At 45.2% G+C, this 24718-nt stretch overlaps 1 protein-coding gene across 2 annotated transcripts in view; it reads right to left on the reverse strand.

Moving 5' to 3' along the window:
* The window catches only part of samd11 (sterile alpha motif domain containing 11), a 50782-nt gene that overhangs the window by 13904 nt on the left and 12160 nt on the right, over window positions 1-24718 (reverse strand). For both annotated transcript variants that reach the window (XM_086141101.1, XM_086141104.1), the window contains exons 3-6: window positions 20766-20938; window positions 13269-13378; window positions 6808-6897; window positions 3491-3655 (exon numbers count right to left, since the gene is read on the reverse strand). In XM_086141101.1, the coding sequence (XP_085997227.1) occupies window positions 3491-3655; window positions 6808-6897; window positions 13269-13378; window positions 20766-20938 (538 nt within the window). The remainder of the gene's footprint in view (window positions 1-3490; window positions 3656-6807; window positions 6898-13268; window positions 13379-20765; window positions 20939-24718) is intronic.

Consider the following 24718-nt stretch of genomic DNA (forward strand, 5'->3'; position numbering starts at 1 on the left):
CCTCAGTGAAACAATTTTATTATGTTTGAAATAGATATTTTTTAAATAATTCATGATATGTATTTAAAAATAGTTTGTCATTTCTATCACAGACGGTTTTCTCTTTATTATTCCCATAGTCCTGGGTATCATTGCTGATGTTTTGTATGTCAAACCACTTCAGACCAGGGGTCAAATAAAGACTTTACAAACTATAGAAAAGTTCCAGTGTACAATTTTCCTCTTTTGCTATTTCTCAGATTATTCCACACTATCATGATTCAAGACTTTTTGTGACTTTTAATTTCTACCGCTCTCTCCAATGTACAGATTTTCTTTCACGTGAACAGTAGAAGGGCTACCTGGGGCTTCAAAGTTCAGTTTGTTTCCGGGTACACTGACGACCCCTCAGTTCAGAACGTATCCCCCTAAAACACAGGCAATTACAATCCCGGAGCCACACACTTCAATCCTGCGGGTGCACACACACACACACACACACATGCACACGGATGCACTTCTTCCATGAGTTTTTCTTAAGCGGTTCACCATCGGACCTTTTCTTCCTGTTCATTTTTTTTGCTGAACTCCCTCAGTTGAGTTCGGTTATCCGGGTGTGCCAATGCGGGGTCTTGGGATGGGTTTGGTGACCTGGCAGGTCCACCAAAGCTGACATCCATCGGCTAAGCGTGGTATAAAGGCTCCTCTCAGAGAGAGGGGTTCAGCCTGCAAACCAGCAGTAAATAATGTGGATAATTCGCTCGGAGCAATCGTACGCTGGTGTTTTCTAGTCATTTGTGATGACGATATTGTAACATGCGCGGCTTCTCGTTTCAAATCCAAAGACGGTGGAAGAGACAAATCAGATGAATGCCTCTTTCTAGACCATCCATCCATTCACTTTCATCTGGATCTCTACCCCCACCTCTCTATTCCTTTTCTCTCTCCCTCATTTCTTTCATCATATGAGGGAGGGAGGGAAAGCCCTCTCGGCCATTTCTGCAAACCTACCGCCCGACGCATCCCCCTTTCTAACTCTTCGTCGGCCCATTGGGTCCAGAGGGAGACGCTCAAACAACACCTTGCACCTACACAACCGCGCACAAGCAGAGTGTTCCTCCTCACCCCTGTCTCTTTCACACACACACACACACACTTTCATTTTCTGTGCCCCGCACTTCAAACACATGAAAGGATGCTCTGCGGGGACCAAGGCTAAAGGGAGAGATGGAGGTGGGGGTAAGGGAGAGGAGGGGAAGGGGTATGAAAGCAGCGCTTGAGAGGGAAATGTATAGGAGAAACGGTGGTTGGGGTACAAAGGAAGGCAAGAGGGGGGTCACAGGGGCCCTACTCGTGACCAGGTCAATGTCAAGGGGCTCCGGCTGGAGTGATTCGTGTCAGGCTCTCGAGAGACTGAACGACCGCCCTCCTGCGCCACCTCCGCTGTCTGACGGCATCTCCTTCTAAACAAGTTCCAGCTGCTAATTGGGGAACACAGAGCACGGGGAAGCGGAGTTCCCGGAAAAAAGGTCTACATAAACTTCGATACTTTGAGAGAGGCGAGGCAGGGGAAGTTGCCAGGTGTGAGAGAAAAGCTACGTAGCGACACCTGAGGCTCGGCAGTCTGGGAGTATTAGCAAAGCCCGGGATGCCCAAGGCTCATCATTCGCTTTGAGGATTAGACAGCGCACGTCACAGCCTACATGTAACTATAAGCAAATCCCGCCAAAGAGTGTGAACTGAGCATCATTAATAAGCCGTAAACTTTCTTAATCTCTAAATGCAAGGTGAAATGATTTATTCACTCTTTTTTGGTCTCTCACCCCCCTTTGACCATTTCTCTCCTCATGTATTTTAAAATCCTATTTCTGGTGTCGCTTTACCACTGCATCTCCTGCTCACAGAAAGCTTTTAAGTGCAGCTTGGAAGAAGAATGTGCGTGTGCAGAATAAAGGATAGTGTGGAAACTATCAAACAATTTGGAAAGTGGAAGTGAAAAAAGAGAGCGAGCAGGTCTGTATTGCGCCAGAGTGTCTGACTCATACCAGCAAGGCTTCTGGGAAAGGAAGCCAGCGATCAGACTGCACCCTGGGCCATAAAACCTCCACAATGCATTGCATCTTGCCTCTAACTCCTCCAAGACGGGGAAAAGGCAATTAAAGCGTTTATAGGCTTCGCCCCCTGGATTTGCAGCCAGCAATTCAAAATCATTACTAATCAAATAAAAATAAAAGTAGCTCAAACTACAATTTGACCAGGACATCGATTGGATTTAAGCTACTACGAAAGAGCTTGTAAAGCCTGGTAGGGCTTAATGGTACATGTTTTATAAATAATTTGAGGACAAGGTTAACATTATGAATGGCAGTCACAACGAAATGAATCAAAGCCATCTTATAAACGCAAAACAAGGCTGGGATTTTTTTTTTTTTTTAACAATTTTTATGAAATCATATTCAGCTGAAATCAGTAGCATTGCACGTTCCCCTAAGAATCCATGAAAACAGATGCACGGGGAAGGTTTCCGGAGTGTGGCAGGCGGCCAATGAGAGCTCCTGAATCAATGGTGGTGTTGATGCATGCAAAGATTTGTGCATGTTCTTAACGATGCACAACCACAATGGTCAGAAATCAACATGAGTGGCACTTCGATACTGGACGGGCAGCGCCACTAATAGAAATGCTGGCTGGGTTCTACAATGGCGTCGGCGCGACACGCATAAACACGGCACGGAGCAGCTCGGGACTTGGTTTACGAAATAAAACGCCACCTGACTCGATAATTAAAAGATTATATTTTTCTAAATAGAAAGTTATTTATACTACCTTAAAGGTTACCTTAACACAAGGAAACCTATAAAGGTTTTTTTGTGCTGGTAGGGCAGGGCAATTAACCAAAAATTTATTGAAACTGACACTTACAACATCGAACAGATATAATCTCTATATTGGGGTGACGCATACCAAGAGACGGCAGCTTCTGGACAGCAGTCCAAGGACCGGTTATGATACCTATTAATAATAACGACGTAGCCATTCGGCGCCTCAAAAACAGCAATTCATTGGAATTTTACGCAACAAAACTCATTTGTGAGGTTGAATAAAACATCAAGATATATGATAAAACAGAACAAATCAATGCCGCAGTAGCATTTTTACAGCAAAGCGCCACAACACATGGGACTAAATCCTCAATGGTACTCATGGTCAGTGGTTCCCAGGCATACACAACCCCTTTAAAAATTCAGTCGAGCTGACCTTACTTTGTATTTTCAACACTTTCTGGGCGGTGAAATGTCAAAAAAAAAAAAAAAAAAATGAACCAGCAAAAAGCCTATATAACCTGTGACTTGAAAATTTGCAATATACCATCCGTTCATTGTCCACTGATCAAAACAGACCTAATTAAAATTGTAAACGTGTTAATGATTTAAAATCACATTGCCTAGCCCTGGGAGAGATATGGTATAACAAGGCAAACACTACATACAAATACAAAGACTGAACTGACCGTGGGCGGGCAGTCCCATGCTGCTCGCCAGCTGGAACAGGCGTTGCTGCTGTTCCTCATAGGATCCTTGCTCAGTGAGCGCTGACATCATGCGCCTGTAGTGCTCCTCGGGGCTCATGTGGCTGTGGCTGCCGCCCGCCTCCACCTCTGGGCTCTCAGAATTCTCTGAAGAGAGAAGGACAATGCTTATGTCACGATCCGCCGGTGACTGTCAATAACCGGCTGCGTTACTGCAACCGGAAAGTCTGAAATACAGCTTCTCTCAAAACAAAAAAAAAAAATGCGCACAGTCATATCTGCTCGGTACCGTCACTCGTAACTGCCCCGTGTATTCATCACAATGCTGCCGAGCCAGCCTGAAGCACATGTTAAGCAGTGTCGCGTAAACAAGAGGTTACAAATTGTCACGATCCCAAATCCTACCACAAAACTCAATTTATATCATTCAATTCGAAGAGTTGAGGTTTGGACATTTAAAGCGTATTACGCTCAAATTAACGTTTCCATATTTGATGTTTACCGTACCATAAGATGTATATCCATTGACAGGTTTCGCGGTCGTACAGCGATGGGCTGAAGGCCTCCTTAGATGTGATGTGCATAGACGGCCATGCATTGTTAATTTCCTGCCCCTGACCGTAGCATGAACTCAGAAAACATACACTCAACGTGTCATGAAAGTGGGCACAAGTATTCTGACAATATGGACTTTGTTCCGACGTGTAAAAATGAACAAATAAAAACCAAAGCTACCGCCACAAGTTTATGAGTACTTCTGTTCTGTGTTTTAGGTGTTACGGAGTTGATGCAGAATTTGATATCTATCTAGCTGTCAGTCCCCACACTTAATCTCTCTGTCTGACCTCCCTCCTCCCTCTCTTTGTCAATAGTAACATGATATAAGGTAAGGGTGATGGGGGATATGGGGAGGTGGTTAGACAAGGGAGACGGCAGCTGAGGAGGAAGAGGGAGAAGCAGAAGTGAGCCGGGGAGGGGAGGGGGTATTTTTACCTCTCCCAGTCTTATTGAAACCTGAGCCTGGCCGTCGGCAGGTGATTGGGGGTGCCTTTGAGGAGCGGAGGTGGTGGTGGCGGTGGCGGGGGAGGAAGTGAGCATGCAAGCGTCTCTGTCTCCACCCCCAAGCTCCAGCTAATCCACCTAAGTTCCTGGGGTGTATGCATGTGTGCTGTGCATATGCATCCTAGCGCAACTAGTCAGGGCCTGTCTGAAGTTTACTCACTTTCTAAACACAGCGTGGAGGGGTGATTTTGCGAGACAGCGGCATCCGGTCTCCCTCTCTGCTATCCCCATCTGCTATCATTTCTGTTCTTTTCTCAATCTACCTGTAGTAGTCATTAAGGGGCACTGCGTACCGTCAGACTTGGCAGAGTAACACACACACGTGTCCACGTGTAAAGGTGCACAGTCAGGCTTTGGACACGGACAGAAGTCAGGGTTAAAGCTTGTAAGCCCGGGTTGGCTTACAACATAAATGTGCTTCTGTGTCAGCAGGCAGCGCATAGTATGTCTACTCTATTTGACCCCTCAAATGGAAATGTTGACAAAAAACATCTCCTTTAAAAAGGCCACACCAGAGGCTTGTTACATGAAGCCCACCATGGTAGCGCACATAACGACCACTCATCCAGTTAACGGGGAAATGCCGTGGTTCCACTTTAATCAAATTGTCCATAATGTAACCAAAACCACTGTAGCTGGTTTACCCTAACGCACTTTTCACTTAAAACCTTGCAAACTGTGTAATTTAATCTAACCCATGATACTTCTTCAAACTTGGCCCGCTGTTTTATTGTGCATAATCCTAATCACCCACGGTGTTAGCCATGTATTAGCATGTTTGCTAACAATGAGAGCATTACCGTGAGCCTCTTCCATTAGTGTTTTAGTCAGATGCGCTTTTACTACTATTTGCCATTTGTCAGCAGCCTTTGTCAGAAAATAACATATCATTGATGGAGAAACGCAGGATTCGTTTTGTCCGACTTAAACGACGGCCAGGCGTGCAATTCTGCTTGGAGCTTCGGACGAAGCGCAGACACATACTGTCGGTTTCAACGGGGTGTGTCAGATTAGAAACTGAAAATCAAAACACAAAACGCCCACCATACCTTGGGAAGCTCTGGCAGATTAACACACAAATGGCTAAACAATCACGCGTCCTCATAAACGCATGCATGCCTCCGAAGCAAAGTAATGCCCAAAATGATCGGGGCTGAGTGGTGCTCTACGCAGAGAAAAAGCTCCAGGCGGGCTGCGGCTGGTCACTGGTCACCCAGAGAGTAAAGGTCAGGGCTGAGCTCACGCGGCACCGCTGCGTTCTTTTTGACCCAAGCGGTTCTTCAAATGACGAAATTAAACAATTTCTGTACAAAAATGTAATCATTATATTTAATCGCCTTTTTACGTCGTGTATTATCATCAAGGCTTTTACCGTGTACGTGCCTGCACACGTGCTTGAGTGTGTGTGTGTGTGTGTGTGTGTGTTTCATGCGCGGCGAGTTGCCCTTGGTTTTGCCTGTTGTATAATGCATCAGTCAGGAAGTTGTCAGGAGCCATGAGGGACAGGCTCCATGCTGGGCTCCTGGTTTCACACTGCATACGGGACATATGAATAATAGAGGATGTCGACCGGATTGCTCTAGAGGGGCATTGCCTTGTCAAGATGTTCCTGCTAGATCTATTTTTTTTCCAGTGCACTTATCTCCTTTAATTAGAAAACAGAAACGTAGTAATAAAGTGCTGTTAAAGTGCAGTGAAATGTGAATAAAGTTTATACTATGGTAAAACCAGGTCCATTTAATGCGCGTATATCAAGGATCATCACATGTGATTAGCACAGTTAATGTAGGAAAACAGGATTTCTGAGGAGTTTGGGGATTGTTGTTTCATTTGAATATTTTTGGTATTGATGTATTGAACTTAAGTTGAGGGTGTGTGCATATGTGTGTGTGTGTGTGTGTGTGTGTGTGTGTGTGTGTGTGTGTGCCATGCAGGGAGAAACAGTGATGAGTTAATTGAGAGGCAGCAAGGAAGTGTATCTTCAAGTATGTGTGAAAGAACACGTGTGTGAGGTGTATGAGTGTTCCTGCTGACTCCAAGCAGCTCAATCAATACTGCTTCGTTTGTCCTCCTTCTTCCATCTGCAGCCGCTATTCTGTCGCCCGCACTTGTTCACTCAGTGATCTGGTCTTCATTCCACTATATTTCAGTATGTTCTTTGTGGAAAATATGTCTACGCCCTCATGTAACAAAAGCAACAGCAGCGACAACAAAAAAAGGTACATTGGATTTCTTACCTTTTGGGGATGAACTACGTGACTTCTTACTGTCGGGACAATCGCTGCTGCTGCTGGGAGAGAAGGCTGTCCTCTTGCCTAGAAGGTCATCTGTAAACACAAGCACATGAAGGGAGAAAGACTGGTCAGTGAAAAGACGGAAAAAGCACAGTGTCGCCGCTCTGCTCTGTGTCTACCTGAATACATGGCAGCTGCTTTGGAAATGCACAGTTAGGGGAGAGAGAGAGAGAGTGAGTGCAAAAAAAAAAAGGCAAAGAGGAAAAAAAAAAAGTGATCGATGGAGAGAAAGAGAAACACGGTGAGTGAAGGAAGCCACGGGCGTCTGGAGATGTGCCTGTTCTGTCAGAGATGAGAGGGGGCCTGCACCGCTGTGGATGACAGATCTGCCCGGCTCATTTATGCGTGTGTGTGTCTTTCTATTTGATGGAAGGAGGAGGGCTCTGTCTCTGTGTCTTCTCCAACGTCTCTTTCCGGCGGTCTGTCCTCAAGTGTTATCGCTGTTCTTCCACTCTCCCGACTCTCGGTTCTTCTCTTTTTCCAGATGTTGGCACAAAAGTCTATGACTGAAAGAAAGAGCCTCACAGCTGCTCAAAACATTTCTCTCCGTCACATTATGCCTATATTACGTGTTTATTTTTAGTTTACGCACCCCTACCATAGCCAGATACCCCTTTAACGGCCCATCCCTCATAAACACATATCCTCCATCTTCCTGCTTCTATTGCTCCCCCTCCAGGTTTGTTTGCCTCCTCGCTCCCACCAGGAGGTCTCTTTTTCCTTCCACTAACACCCTGCCTAGTTTTCCTCCCTGTTTTCCTCCTATCTTCTCCCCTGCAACCAAAGAAGAGCATCTAATGTACGATTACAGCACCCTCTACTGCTGCCTCCCCCTCCTCTTCTCCCCTCTCATCCCTCTCTTCCTTCCCGCCCCGTCACCTCACCTCCACCCCCTCATACGTACCTCGAATCAATACAAGCCTAATGAGAGAGGGAGGGGATGTGGCACATATTGCACGCAGAGACGGCAGGAAGGGAAAAGACGTTTGTCATTTTTCTCTCTCTCACACTCTCTCTCTCTCTCTCTATTTCTATCACAGCACCTCTGCCTTCTTTCTTACTCTGTCAGCCAAACCACAGCAGCAACTGTTTCCTCTCTTTCACTTTTTTCTCGCTTTCTCCCTCTCTCTCTCTCTCTCTCTCTCTCTCTCACTTCTCAGTGTGTATTTTTAGGGATGGTGGGGAGCATTTTCTTTTCCTCCCTGAAGGAGAGTGGTTCAGCCTCTCGTTTCCGTCAAAGCGATTTTTCATCATCCGCACAGCGTGTGTAAACAGAGCACAAGAGTGATGAACAAGGTGCGCAAAAAGTAAATTTAAAAAAAATAATAATTTCGTTAAAAAATACCTTTTGTTATAAATCCGCTCCCGATACTGTCATTAAGTTAGCGTCATCAAAAGTGATTGGGGTGCCACTCTGACCTTTGACCTATTCCAAAAACTTGAACTCCATTCAGTAAAACAAGACATAGAAAACTCTGAGGATTTTGTTTGGTTACTGAATGAGTCCTGGTTATTGATAAGAGAACAGGTGAGCAGTCAAAAGGGAGAAGAGAGGGGGCCGCCTCTTGAAAGATCCATTGTTTGATGTTGCCTCTCAGGTCCTGAGGAGATCCGCACTCCAACACCTTAAATCCAGAGTGGGGTGGAGGCCGAGGCGGGGACTACTAATAGACACATACAGGAAAAAATGTTGTAATTATTTCTAACGCCTCCTTCATTTAATATAATATTCGGGAAATTTCTTTCACCGGTTCTTGGAAAAACGGCCTTCATCTATTTCTATCTATCCTATTAGAGTGATATTAACAAAGCAAGCCCCATTAGGTAAATCCTCTGCTCTATCAAACACAAACACACACACACATATGCACACAAACGTGGGCTTGCACCCACGCCAGAGACTCTCATGATCAAACACACATATTTGAGTCGTCTCTTGAGCCGACCTCGCTCAAGACACCGCGTCTCCGGAGCAAGTGCCTGAGGGACAGAGATTTGAGGGCGGAAAGCTTTTAAAGCCAATTAAATGGGGCTTCTTAGAGCACCAACGCTCCCTTTTAATGCCGAACCCTGAGCTCAGCTTGCCTCTATGCTAACCCTTTAACTCCCACTAAGGGCGCTTACAGTTTAGTTTGCTACCCAGAACTCTTCCCCATCACCCCCTTGTTGTTACGGCTAAGGATTCAACGCCTGTGGAGTTTAATTTGAGCCTCTGCTATCTGGTTTACAAGTGAAATAATGCAATAACTAGGTGCAAATAGAGACATCCGTGAAGCCCTGTTGTTGCCTTTCCCAAGTAATGAACTGTCCGGGCTGGTTTCCTGAAAGGGATGACTTGAAAACATGTTTTAGCCTCCGCTGCACTTGCTCCTCGCTAGTTAACCTCCTACTTGTGTGCCATTCATCCCACTGAGGGAAAAGATAGATGAGAAGAGAGGGACGAATAGAAGAAGGGGAAACAGCAGGACCTAAAGCACTTCTCTTTCATGTGACACCGCCAGGGCGAACCATCAGACAGGGGAGCATTCCTCTTTCCCTCTGATTTCCTCTTCTCCCGAAAACTTTAGTGCTCCTCTCCTCTTTCCATCCCACGGAGCATGGTGACAGCTCAGACAGCCAGACTCCTTAATTCCTCTTTTACTCCGTTAATCTGTCATCTTTATCAGGCCAGTGAGGGCGGGGGTTGGGGGGGCTGAGCGAGGAAAGGCGGGGTGACAGGCGGGGACGTGGGGTGGGCCGACAGCCGCAGCCCCCCAATCAATCTCCACATTACAGCTGACAGAATGGTGCTAATAACTTATTGATCCCCCCTCCGTGCGCCGGGGCCTCCGCCGGCCCTGAAAGCCCCGCCATTGATTGGCTTACGGGCCGATGCAGCTTGGAGAGGGTGGGGGCTCCGGGGGGTGATGGAGATGGTCGAGAGACGCTTCTGCTCCGGCTGAGGAGGGGATATGCTTCCGCCGACAAATACAAAGTACACATGGTAATATAGATCCCTGTACTTCTTCGCGATTGGATATGTGCGTTTCCTTCGAAAGGAAAGGCAGGAAATTAAAAAAACGTGCCTTGCAATTGCCGAGCACCTAACAGTCGCCCTCCAATCACAAGTGCGTTTGTACTCTTGTTGGTGCACTTTGAGCTCCACCGTGTAAAATGATGAGCGTGCAGAATATGACACTTAAGGGCTGGGCTCGTGTACCGTTTTCTGATGAAATTGTAACTTTGCTTTGGGCTCACTGTAAACAGCCGGACATGAATTGTGACATCACGAGTATGGCCAGACGAGATTTATCGTTCAGCAGACACCACCATAATAAGGAGCTGCCTGTGCGCTGACTTTCTGCTGTTTTTGAGTTTTTTTCTAGTCATGCAGTAAATATGGATAATGACCATTACAATCACATAACGGAGCTCGGACGTATCTTCGCTTCAAACACGTACTCGGTCTTCCCCTAAAATATACGCTATTTTGTCTCCGAAAGTGAAGCAAATTCTCACAAACTGACTCTGGGCATATTTATGTCATTAAGTCATGGGGCAACTTTGCACACACGGACCCGTCATTCTTAATTTACATTTCTATTCTATTCACCTTCAAGTACCCCGATCGTCACGGCAAAGTCTTTAGTAGCACAACCTACTCAATTTTTTACTTTTGTGTTATGTAAATTTCAATTCTTGACAGAAGTTTTACTATTAGTTATGAAACAACCAGGAGAAGCCATTTTTATGCAAAAATGGTACATTTCTCAAGCAGAAAATCGTTAACTGGTGAATATACAGTGCTCTGTTTAGGATTGTTTTTTAAACGAGTAATGTAATAAGTAAGTACTTTAAAGCATCCCGCACTCACACAGTTGAAGAAAGACATAAAAGAAAAGAAAGAGAAAAGGGTCGTGCACAAATACGCCGGGGTTCACAGATTCACATGAGAGTAAACATCTAAAACCGAGCATTAAAGCCCACACTCCGAAAGGAGCATACACAAAACGTGCCCCAGCCCGAAAACATAGAAAACAATGCTCTCAATACACACACACACACACACACACACACACACACACAAAAGCCTAAAAAAACAATGCTACCTTTCAATATACACGCACACACATACACACACAAAATGTAACTGCCTTTGAGACTCTAAGGGGAAGAGGAAGAGGAAGAGGAAGGGGAAGGGGGTTAGGGGGTGGGGGTCCAAAAACACCTTATCTGCTTGTTTGAGTCTCTGGTCTGACCACAGAGCCACGGTTTACAGTCTCCACAGGCAGCCAGACGCTCAGCATCGGCGCCCCGGCTCTCCCCCTTCCGCCTCCCCCTTCCGCCTCCCCTCCACCTCTCCCACAGCCTCTGAATAGCCAGCGGCTGGAGTGAGAGAGTGGGGAAGGGGGGTGAGAAAGAAGAGAGGAGAAGAGAAGAGAAGAGAAGAGAAGAGAAGAGAAGAGAAGAGAAGAGAAGAGAAGAGAAGAGAAGAGAAGAGAAGAGAAGAGGAGGAAAGGAAGAGAGGAGAGGAGAAGAGAAGGAGGGAGGCAGCCCTCCTGTCTGTCCCTCAGATTTAATTAACGGCCCACTCCGGCATAGAGACGACCTCCTTTCTTCCTGACCCACACACAGACGCACACACAAACATGCACGCACACACACACACACACACACACACACACACACACACACACACACAAAGCCGTCCGCCGCCATAGCTGCCGCCAGCCCTCCCCTGATACCGCCGCCGCACTCATTCATCTCTCTTCCCTCTGTCTCTGTTTCCAAATGTTTCTTCCATCACTCTGTTGCTGGCTCTTTCCTTTCTCTATTCCTTCGTCTCTCTGCTATCACATATTTTGTCTCTTTGATTCTCTCCTTCCACAATTCATAGGCAAATTTTAAAAAGTTTCAGAAGGCAGTGGCGTGGAAGGGGTGACCCATAGAGCACAGACAGTATCTAAGAGGGCAAGTCAAATTCACATCTAGACCAAGTCAAATAACCCCCTACTTTAAAACTTCATACGCGGTACACCCACGTGTGTATTTGGATGCAAATTTGAACCTGCGTTGATTTGGCGTAGGCAAGCATCCATATAACTATTTATTATTTGTGTGTAATTGCACACGTGTTAATGTGTATGCATCTAATTTCACTGGCAGACAGAATTAGAGCCACTGATCGGATTGGACTTGTTTACAGACACAGAACGAGCCGCTTAGGCAGCCTGTTAAATCTCTCTTTAATGCTCAAACGGACAGATTTTGGGGTCTCGGACCCCCTCTGGAGCAGGCCACTGTGCCGTCGCCTCTTCCGTCACTACCCCCACCCTCGTTCATCCCCCTGTGTCGGCCGTCATTAAGATAAACACCTGATTTCTCCATGGCATCTAACAGCTGATTAGGCCGGTATTTTCAATGTGGATCCACCCAACTGGGTAGGAAAACATTGTCCTTGCTGGCTCTCGAACCATCTGATGATCTCCAGCCTCCACAAACCCTGCCTCATACTAAAGGTCCCCAACGAGCAACTAATCCATCGGAAAGAAACAGAGTAAACCGGAAAGACACTACGGAGGTGTTGGGTTTGGGTTGATTATCCCTCTTGCTAATGGTACCGGAAAGACAGGGTCAGGCTCAGGAGCAACGGATTTTTGGAAAAAAAGATTTCCCAAGATTAAGGTGCATCGGAGCAGTTGTTCTGGTAAAAATGAAAGACAATATTTTGTTGATGAATGTTGCTATCAATACACGTCCCTGGCTTGCAGGCGAGAAGAGAAACATATGAACGTATTGTTGTAAAACAATCAGTGCAGTAGTTTGATTGCTGATTGGTGATCATCAACACGGCTGTGTTATGACCATATGTCTTTGAAAACAGAATAATATCCTCATACAAGCTACTTGACAAGTAGCCGTGATTAAAAGCTGTCTGTGTTTAGTCTGCAATCTGTAAGAAAAGCTCTTAGCTTAGCACATGCACACCATGGTTCCTGTACTCATAGGGAAACTGGATTACTAGCAAACAAAGCTATTTATTCAGATGTCATTTAAAACAGGGGTTTTAAAAAAAAAAGTCATGGAATGCATCAGAGACTGTAGAAAGAGCATGGTGAGTAATCAACTTGAGAGCCACCTGCAAGAATGAGTAATAAGCTTAAGTTTAAATCTCCCCAATCACACAAATTAGTGTAAATTAAATGGGTAATGGGATGTTTACATGTTCCAAGAGATAAATTGATTAACATACCATCAGTAACACAGAGGAAGACAGTGGGAAAAAAAAAGGAAGACGGAATCAACTAACAACAGATTCTATAATTTGGCAGCATTAGCCAAACACACACACACACACACACACACACACACACACACACACACGCACACACACACATATGCAGCATCACTGGTGGTGGTCCTACCTGTGTGTCCAGTACTGGTGTTGTGGTCAGAGGCTGCCTGTCCCTCAGGCATGCCATGCTGTCTGGTGTGGTGCAAGTTGGAGATGATTGTAGAGAGGTCACTGTCACGACTGCAAAGCAAACACATACAGAGAGGAAAGCACATTTATCGGCAGCTCCAAACAAAGGACAATCCAAAAATGCAATTTGAATTCGTACGTAGAACTTGTTTGTCACAGCACGTCAGTTCATGTTTGACACTCTACTTACCACAAAAATCCTCCATCGAGACACGACCGTTCCCTCCTAAATGCAAACCTCAACATAAACTCAGTAGCTACAAGTGGCCACCCTGTCAGCTGGCTCTTCGCTCTGAGGTGTGTAATACACTCTGACAGACTCCTGCAACCAGCACTTTTGGGTCTCATCCCTACTCATCTTCCACACTAAGATGCATTAACGAACATTTACACAACTCATAAGGACACTGGAAGCATAAAACATGATTAGGGTTCTTTCTAGATTGGGGCAGCAAACAGTTTTTTGAGAGCAATATGACAATTGAATAGTGTGAAAATGCAGACGGCGTCTATTTAGGACTGAAAAATGAGTGATCGAGTTTAAACTTGTCTTAACATTGAAAACACTACTATTACCCTTTGGTAAACAAAAGCTTCAAACTGACCGAGTGAACATTCCCCATCATGTCTTCAGGGCAACGGGAGCTCCGTCAATACAAAAGTGTGCGGGCTAGCCTCCTATCCATGCTGTGCTGCACTTTCCCTTCCACACCCATAGGAGGAGCAGGAAGGGGCTTCAGATAAGGCCTTCCTGACACCCAGTCAACTGCGTAGTTTCACGTCAGATACCCACAACTGTGTCATCGAGGTATTTCATTTGCAATCTGATTATCATTCAGATCGCATTAACTGGAATAATGATGAGGAAAAAAAAGCACTTAGCATTTGAGGGAAGCAGGGTTCCTTAGCCAAAGTGTAAAGGCAATCAGCTCGTGTGGCACAGGAGCGACTATTTATTCGGTGCGTGTTCGACAAAAACTTAGCCAGGTTCAATCGAATCGGCGCGGTTTTGCGTCAGTGCGAATCTCATTTTTAGCCTTAACTGGAAAATTTTAATAAAAGCGGTATCGTCAACGAAGGGGGTCTGGTATGACTCGGCGAGCGGAGTTTATGGGACAGGAGCGGCGAATGGTTCTTCGCTGCCACCGCTGTGACGAGTCCACGCTGTTTGTGGCCGCTGGATTTGGGGTTTTACAGTCCCATGATTATAGGCTCCTGCTGTAATGTCAGGCTGTCGGTCGCCAAGCTGTTTTCCACACACTCGCAAAAAAATGTAGGGGAGTGTCGCAGGCCTGATGGTGACTTCACCCGTCACCTTTCTGTCGCAGAGAACCAATGACTCAGAAAACAGTCCCAGACAGTTACTGCCGGTTGCTAGGCAGAGAGACGCTTGATTTGAATTTGAATGCAAACGTTCCTTTTTTTCCGAATGACAGACTTCTTTTTAAGGAGCAACATCCTAAAATTAGTAGCTATATGTATCTTAAAAAACAAAATAGTTTCTTGTAAAAAAAAAAAAAGAAAAGGAGCTACAGGAAAGGATTTTGATTGCGCTTTATGTCTTTTCACGGTCGTCTTGAAGTGCGACCGACAAAACAAACATCACGCAACGCAACTTTTTCACATTCATCTGTGGCAAACTGCAGCAAATTCCATAAACCTGGCACCTGTGTTAAAACACCGCCGTCGCTCAAAGTGATCACGATAATGCCACCCTGAACTTCTCAGAGAGGTGATGGGGTTATTATCCCGTGGAAAATCAGCTGCTCTAAGCCATGAACGGCAAGGGCATTGTTAGTGGGGTAATTAGCGCACTTTTCCTGAGCCACCCCGCCTTGGCTGGGGCTAATGAGGGGCCTAGCCCTATCCCCACCCACCTCTGCCCTCCCCGAAACCCCTCCTCCTCCTATCATTCTATGGGTGGAGGCAAGGTCATACTCTAGCCATGGAAGATTGAGAGGGGGGTGGGGATGGTGTTTAAAACCCAGTCACCTGAGTCAGCGGTCCCTAAGGAGCTCCGAAGGCCGGGGTTAGCTCAGAAGGGCGGGAACCTCGGCGAGGACGGAGGGGGTTTATATTATAGCTGCTGGGTGCGATAGCTAAGAAGGACATAAGCTGCCTTCATCCAGGTGCATACCGGAGACAATCATTTCACTCTAAGCTCATCCTTGGAATGCCCAACCCCGCTCCTTCATCCCCGACCGCAGGACAGACAGATTGACCCAGACACCGATACGATTAGAGCATGTTAATACTTTCCACGAAGTGCGTCTGACAACCGACATAACGCATATAGTGTCTTTATATCACAATTTCACCATGACTCTTACAAAATCAGCTTCATTGTGATAATTGCCAAAAATATGGTTTTTTTTTGTGTCTCGGTTTTAGTACTGGATGTTTATATTGTTGGCTCACAGTGAACCGTGCCAAACTCCTAAATGCATCAGAGAAACCTCCTGTAGCTGTCATTGACAATCATTAATTAATCATGTGACTGATTAATTGCATCCCAATTTTATCTAAGAACAGAAAGTGAGAGACAATACTTGCCACATCTTAAAAAGAACACTTTGGAAATTCTCGCATTCGCACAAACCAATAAAAAAACCTATACTACATGCGGCCAGATCGCTGACATTGCTTAGGGGAATGAATAAAGAATGGATATGTATTCATTTCAAAAGTTAAATCCCCACCCCCAAAAAAAACACGCAAATGCCTTCTATTTTATAAATGGGGATGAATTCCATCTGCCAGATTGATGTTGTGCGCGACCATATTTTTTTTTTTGTCAGGAAACGGTCGCCTTCCCCCTCCCCCCGTCCCGTCCCAGAACAGTAGGATTTACAATTCAAACCAGCCGAAACAACAAGAAAGGACTCTTCTCCTGGCATAGGGAGCCGCCTGACTATAAACACACACCGGTGCCCTGCTGCGGCATTGGCACGTGGAGCTGAGGTGGCGGGGCTGGAGGTCACAGTGTGTGCTTGCAGAAGCTGGCAGCCCCGGCACCCTGACGCCATGTCTCACACCACCACTGGGAAAGTGCTGACAGACAGACAGCAGGGATGTGAAGGTGGAGGAGTAGAGGAGAAAGCGACCATGAGAGAATGAGAAGAGAGAGAGAGGTCGCGAGCGGTGTGTAACATCTGGCGCACGCAGGTTTACTGTGTAGCCTCCCCTGCTCTCAAGACAACGGTCCAAATAATAAGTCCACACCTACCTGAGCAGGTGGCCCGCTACAGTACGCAAATCTACCCGGCAACATGCGGAAGTGCTGAGAAAATAGCTGATCTAGTAAAGGATCCCAGACGCCGTATAGGAAAACGGCTATTGTTTAGGAAATCTATCCAAGGAACACAAAGAGCTGCAACTGATAGTATCGGCCTGTTTCGCACACGTTATATTTCACGTTGCATTTTCGTGCGATTTGCTGCTGGCCGTCAAACTATCAGCTTCGTAAAGCGTGGCGTCGCTTCATCTTGTCATTCCGCTGCCTTACTGACCAGACCTTGATGACGCAACGAAGATGGCGAAGAGAAACCTAAAATGGTAATAGTTTCGGAACGCCATATTGCATTTCTGTCTATTGGGCCACGACATGCGCAGACTGCTGGTTTTCATCACTTTCTGTTCTGGCTTACGCTTCATGAGCTTCTATCTGGCTCATTATTGGAAAGCTGAGAGACATTTTTTCAACAGGTTTAAGGCACATTTGGATGTAATTTACGTAAAAGGAAATGATGTTTCATTTTCAGCACGAGATTAGACGGTGTTTCCAAAGAGTTCGCTGATTTATCGTTGATAAAGTGTGACATGCCAAAGCTCTGAAAATCTTCAGCTAACCTCAGACAGGACAAGCTAAATGCTATGATCTTCTCAGGGGAGACAGTCGGAACGCTGGTGACCATCTTTATGTTTTTATCTGTTCTGGCAGCCCGTTCTACGTGGAAACGTTGAACAATTTTTCCAATAGCCAACGCCCAATCGGCGTCCGATATGCATTGACTTTGTTGCCATGGAAAACAGACGTAAACAAAGCACAAAAAAATGTCTTCAAGTGGAAAGCTCCTCCATAAAGTTATAAAAACTTCAAGCTTGCTAATTAGTGCTTTAAGGGGGAGCCATTTCAAGTAATTTCATACTGTCCATGACCCCTCGCTGGCATGAAGCAATGACACGGTTGTTCAATAAAGCCAGGGGACAAAATGTCGAACACAGTACAACTACAGTAGCTAATTCAATATCGGTAATGCCGGTTATTTCTCAGATTGACACCAGAGAACCCATTCACAAATGTGAGCCGACGCTGTTACATGAAAAGCTCTGTTAAAATGCAGTGGCTGATCAGAGAGTGAAATTGAGAGGGGAAAAAAAAAACATAATACAGAAGATAATTAGATTCCTAAAAATGTTAACAATCCTTTTCCAGTTGCTTTTAATTCAGAAAATGCCTCCCATCTTCAGGAACATGCAGTGGCATCGTTTTGATACAATGGCAGCCAGAGCTGCCTCTATCAAGCGCACAACTTTTCAATCCCATAATCACGTTTTCTGAAATAGTGCCCCGGACAATTTTTTAACCCTAACTTGTTTATTTCAATCATCTGCCTCAAATTGTTGAGTGGATGAACATCAGACAACACTGCATTTATAAGAATAGCTCTTACATTTGCCTGTAACATTCAGAATATTGGAGAAGAATTTCAGTTTTCTCCAACTATTTGATCTTTTTAGTCAGCCATAAATAATATTATTAAGTTACAACCACGCCAATGGAAGCGATCAACTAGAAAATGGTATAGGAAAGCATGCAACAGCGTTTGACTTGATGATGGTTAATAATTGTAGATTTTTCTCGGGAAAAAAGGCTGAAAGGGAGACGCCAGCGGGTGTGACTTTAGAAAATCCCGGGTTGGTTGCTGGGCAATTTCTCAGACTCTCCGTCAGCACTTTTCAATCGCGCCCTCGTTATCTACGGTTAACTCGAACAAACACTAAACAAGGCTTTGTTTTGCCCTCCAGTGAAACACTAAAATTCAAAGTTAGCCTCATCAAATATTTAGTCCCTTAGATGAAATCAATAAATCAGAGTTAACTAATCCAACTCGGATCTTCAGCGCCGATGCCAGAGCAACATGATAACGCCATTAGATTTACTCTCTACCTACGAGTGAGCGTTAGAGATGGGTGAGGATACCACAGGGAACCTCTGCGCGCACCTTGTTGACGACGCCTTTTCGGTTTTTATCGTCACGTATAGTTTGCTGGGCAAGCTCAGGTTGAAGCGTAATAATTCACTATTTTTATACATGGGGGCAACCGCATGGACACCGCTGGCTGACAGCGAAGGCAGAAACCAGCAGTCGGCTACCTGAACCAACCAAACCATCCAGTGGCTCCAGGAAGCAGTTTGGAACCGAGCGGAAAGGTCTGAACTCTCGTAAAGAAATGTCACCTGATGTTAATTATTTTCCGAAGGTCTGCGTTATGCTGTCCGTTCTTAGGTAAATGCTTGACACACGTAGCAGTTGTGGGTTAAAGTGCAGTTAGAGCGAGCAGGTTGCCCTGTTCTGATGATGTGTGGATGAGACAGCACAGATACACTCACACATGTATACAGACGCCTTGTATTTTTCACATCCAATGGCCAAATCCAATTTGTTAAGACCCTTCTACGACTCACTTACGAAGCTGCGGTCAATGGAAATCACATTTCCGTGATTGGACATCCCATTATCCCTTTCGTCCAGACCTCCATCGGGGGATAAAGCAGGGCTGAGACGGATGCTCGGGACAGACTGGAGCTACGGCTCCAGCGAGTCCGTCGCCTTTCAAAGGGTAAAAGCCTGACATATTAGTCATAAGTGTTCTTTAAATTCATTATCATCTTAACACGCCAGCGGCACAAGTGTCAGGGGGAGGGGAAGCCCTCTTAAATGAGGTTAGGAGATCCATTTAAAGCGTCACAGTTGGTGTGCTGTCCGCCGTGTCACACGCAAGTCTCAAGACATGAAAAACATCCCCTCCTGTAATGAGGTTGCACAAGCTGCTTATAATGCAGCTGGGGATTTTCTGAGGTTAATCAATGAACAGCTTCTGCATTATATCTGTCCATAGCCTGTCGCATTTCCGAATCATACAAATCAGTTTATGTACACACCGAGTAATCACAAATCCATGTGATGTTTTTTCACATTTAAGGCTTAATTATGCATGGATCAAAGTGCTCGTTGTAAATGGAGCAACATTTTAATCGTTTTTTTTAATGTTACGGCTGTAAACGGCAGTGTGTCGCATCAGGAAACGGCACCACTGTTTGCATCAGAGGCCATTTAATTCATCTTAATGAGATGACCTCACTGTAACCCTGTCACTGTGTGTTTGTGTGTGTGTGTGTGAGAGTGAGTGAGTGACTGAGTGAGCATGTGTGTGTGTGTGTGTGTGTGCATGAGAGAGGGAGAGGATACCTGGAGGTGATTATCCACCTGACAGTTTGTTTTGAAAATGCAGTCCACACTTTAAGATTTTATCTGGTGTAAAACTCGATTATTTGTCCATTACTACGAAAAAGTTCATTTTGGACAATTCGTTATACAGCCATTGATTGTTTCAAGATGAATGCAACGTGTTTGATTCCATGAACAAATCAAATAGATTTCTGAAGCCATTTACGATGTATCAATAATGCAAAAAAGTTGCCATTTGAAGGATTAGGAAGATAAGCAACACATTCCTACTGATCTTAGTGCAATTGTCATCTGTGTTAAGAATCCCAGCAACATGTTGAGTACGGAGACTGATTCAATACAAGTTTGAGCTCCTTTTGAACTTTTTCTTACATGGGCAGTAACAATAGACGTGTCAAATTAAGCATGAATTGAAACCTGGATATTTCAATTGCATTCCAGAAGCCTTCGAACTTCAGCCGCAAATGTGCAGCTAAAAAAACAACGAGGACTTATTCAGCACTCTGCTTGGATCACATTGCTGCCAAGCAGAGGGCAGGATAGGTTGACGGCCACTGCAGGGACTCAGGTGACTCTACTGTTCAATATCAAGCCACGACAGGAGAGCAAAAAAAAAAAAAAAAAAACACCTTACAATCCAATTAACCCCTTCAAAGCTCATCATACGATTCTCCCGAAAGAAATTTAAAGCCCACATTTAAAGTTTCTTCATCTACAATCCCGATTGTTCAGATACACTTTGCAAAGTCCAATCACTTATTATTAATTGGCTGTAGCTTAACATGATCATTGCATGGTAGTTTTCCTCAAACGTTTGCAACACATTTCAACAATGTGCATTAGCATCTAAATGTGATTTACGGAAAGTCTGGAAATTCATTGATACATGATAGGAATTCAACCCAGACGTCATTCAGGCTAGCCATGTCTTTCAGTCTGCATGAAAGCCAAAGAAGGTGTCTCACCTCTTCCTCATGATACTGTAATGCAAGTCGTCCTCCTGCTTGATGAGAGCATGATCACTGGCTCGCTCGCTGCCTTCGCTGTCGTCACTGCTGAAGATAGAAGCCAGCTCCTTCTTGGGCACCCGGTTGGGGGGCAGGGGGATTGTGCGTTTCTCAGCCAAGCGCCCGCGGTTCTACATAACACACAAAGAACAGAAGGCACTTCATCAATCTATTCACCATTCCTAGAACTCAAAAGACCAAGCGCGACAAGCGGGTACCATTTTTGGTGACGTGACTTCGAAGGATGTGCACTGACTGCTTCTGCTTGACTTAAATGCCCTATTTCCTTAACGGGTTGTCAATTTGTAAGATGTCATTCTTACTTTGCTTTTTTTTTCTTACTTACGTGTGTTGTTACGATACAACCTATTGGCGACTTCAAAAAACCCTCTGAGTTACTGTTTAATGTTTTATCACAGTTTTTAACTCCCAAAAGAAGACAATAGATAGCCATTTGGAATTTAATATTTTTCTGTAATATTCTGATGACAAGCAGTCACGCAAAAACATACTTATCTCGGAATAAATAATAAATAAACACATAATAATTCCATAAAATACTGTCAAAGCACAGCAAACACTTCAGGTAGAAACATCTAAAAAGAACACTGGAACAGAAACCCAGAAATGCATTAAAACGCAAAATCCTCGGAGCTCCTAAACAGCTCCAACCGAACAGTCTCTGAGTGACTGCCTCAGCTAAAGAGAGCGCAGAAATTTTTGCAGCAGTGGCAGACGGCGTGGGAAACTAAACTCTATTGGCTCCAAGGTAGTGGAATGGGTTGTCTGAGAATCAGACGGTTTGCTCTGTCAAACATGTCTGCATTTAAACCTGTGAGCTCATGTGACGCGATGCTAAAGTTAGCTCTATGTGACGCTACGGACCGGAGATCGGTTTGTCTTCGCCATTTCTTACGTAGCCTTGGGCTACTTTTTCAAAGGAGGGAAGAAAATTGGGTTTCCGGTATGTAATGTTAGTCACAGCTGACAGAGCTGTTGGCTCCGACTAGTGCCAGCAAAACCCATCGGGGCTAATTTTATATTAACGACGCACAGTCACATGCACTTCCTAATTCCCAGGCCCACATTTTCAAAAGTATATCGGGCATTGTCACTTGATAGGAACGAGGAGAATGGTAACGGGTACATCGATATGGCTGTCATTGTGACAAAAACAACATGAAACAGTCACGCTGGTATTCAGCCTCTAGGAATTATTATTCAATTATCAAGTAGTATGATACTTTTCAATACAATGCATCTCGATATAAGATGGATAACTTCCTTTGTCTCAATTGCCAATAATGTCGTTCTCTTAAACCAACGTGATGGGGACAAAAGTTGGTTGGTTCACTGGATGTTTATTCCTCTCTCATTAGTAGGAGGAGAAATATAAAGATAAAAATGGGAGCGTAGCCCTCGGGGTATTAAGTGAAGCTGTGCGACCTTTAATGTGACCTGAAGAGGTCACTGCGGATTAGAATTGTTCTATCACAGGCCTACAGGAGGAGGGGAAGCAGGAAAGGAGAGCGACGCCGAGGTGATGGCTGAGGAGGAAGAAAGAGAGGGAGGAAGAGACTGAGCCAAGGGAAGGAAGAGGAGGAAATATGAGCAGTGAGAGGGAACAGAGAATTGCTGAGAAAACTTGATAGGAAGAAGACAGTGCGCAGACCTAAGATTTAGCCAAGAGAGAATAGAGAAAGGTGAGAAAAGGAACTGAAATAAAAGGGAATTCGGTGTGTGAAAATATCAGAAAGTTCTTCAAAACGAAGAAATGTCCGGTGTGAGAACCCCCCACCCCCGCACGCACACACACACACACACACACACACACACACACACACACACACACACACACACACACACACACACACACACACCAAATGTGCCTGCGTCTCTTACTCCCGGACGCCTCTAGGCCCTCCAGCTATCCCTTCTACCACACATGCAACCCAGCTCTCCACTGTTCCGCTCCCTCCTTCCCTCGCTCCCTCCATCCCAGGAGGCGCAGCAGCATGAGTGGCAGGCGGGGGCAGGAGGAGGGATTTGGGGGCTCCTAGCCAAGAGGCAAACAGGTGCAGCCCCTCTGGAGTCTCTCAAATGGCAAACATTAAAACGACTTCAGGGGAAGGGGGGGGGGGGGGGGCAGGGAGGGAGGAAAACAACCCCCGCGATGAGCAGGCCACAACGGTCTGCACATTTTTCTCTCTTAAAGATAAGACTTTTTCTTCATCTCCTCCAGTGTTTGACGTTACTGGCTGGTATTCAGATACTTCTGCTCCTTCCACACAAGGCCAGAACGTCGGTGCTAGAGCTCGAGTGAGAGGAGAGCTTGTCAAGGGCTGGACGTCACGTTCAACATATCAGGACAACATTATTGTATCGATGTTTCAAATGTTATGAAACACACATCTGTTAAATATGTCACATTACCTTTGTTTCTTATGTATTCAAACACACACACACACACACACACACCTGTTCCTCCAAGAATTCCCCTCCAAAGAGGGGATTTTACTTGGAACAGTCCTGAGATATAGCATATACAAGAATAACTCGTCGGAGAGCAGTTGTGACTCTGCTTGTGAATCTGTGTGTGTGTGTGTGTGGAGTGTAGACAACCACCCACATGGCCGTGACATACCCAGTCTGACAGCCCCCCCTCCTCCTGCCGGAAAGCCCCAACCCTTTCTTTAGTGGCACTGACGCAGAACTGGGGGTGAGCTCCCACAGCTTCCGGCAACACTTCCGCAGCACGGGGGAGGGCAATCCGAAACAACACACGAAGCAAAACACACCCCTACCAGCCCACGTAGGAGTGCTAAAAGGAAGGGTGCCTGCACAGGCAGCCTTGTGCATGCACGCCGGTGTGTGTGCGTAGAACTGAAGCTGCCGTACTGCGTGTGGTCAGCCCTCTTTCAGCCATGGAAAAAACTCTCTCATAAAAGTCCCCCTAAAAGCACCTCTATGAATATCACCTCCCACGCTTTCTGTCTGACGGTCGGGCAGCCAAGAAATATATCTGGGCTTCACATTTGGACTTCAAAAAAGACAAACATACATACAAGATGCAAACGCATAGCAACATACATTTTACAGTTCAAATATTCAGACTCCAAATGAACCGAATTAACTCTTCGTTCAAGTTCGGATATTAAAACAAGACGGGAGACGACTCGAGACGTCGAGAGTGGTAATAATAGCGCTGGTAATTGAGGTTCGGCAGACAATGAAAAGATGTTTAGAGACTTTACTACAGGTGCGTTTCAGGTGCTAATCTCATAGCAGCAGTACTCACTTGTTGCTATCACAGACTGTGTGTGTCACATATGAAATAACATTGTAACCGCGCTAATTAAGAAATAAACCATGGAATTTTAACAAAGTGGAACATATTCTTGGTCAACTAGTCAAGGTTCATGTCAAAGTGGGCCTGAACTGGATGTCACTTAATTCTCAATAATCACTTATTTTGCAGTTTCATACACATCTGTCAACTGATTGGGCATCGCTTGTTCTCATGATGTTGTTACAAAACGTTAAGCCGCCATCAGATCAAAACACCAAAGCAGGCAGTTAAACTTGTTTTTATGTTGTGTCAGTGACTTAAAATGTCCCGCCTTATTCACAAAAGGTGTTGCCGTGAAGTGGATCATCTCTTCCCCGAAAAAGGCAAAAAAGACCTCCCCCAAAGCATAAAACTGTTTTTGTGATATTTCAGGATTTCCAGTGTTTCCACAAGGCTTTTTTTTTTTACCCTAAAATTAAAGTCAAGCGTACACACTGGTGAATGGAAACTCAACTTCAGTTTCTTTCCTGTTCCAGGAAGTTAGCACTGTTTGACAAACGACAAACACATGAACAAATATCATGGGACGTGCTCTCATAGATTTTCTCCATTAGGATTAATT

The sequence above is a fragment of the Fistularia commersonii genome, chromosome 34 (genome assembly GCF_037954325.1).
Source record: "Fistularia commersonii isolate RoL2024-O1a breed Wild chromosome 34, RoL_Fcom_v1.0, whole genome shotgun sequence".
In the NCBI taxonomy this organism is placed as follows: domain Eukaryota; kingdom Metazoa; phylum Chordata; class Actinopteri; order Syngnathiformes; family Fistulariidae; genus Fistularia; species Fistularia commersonii.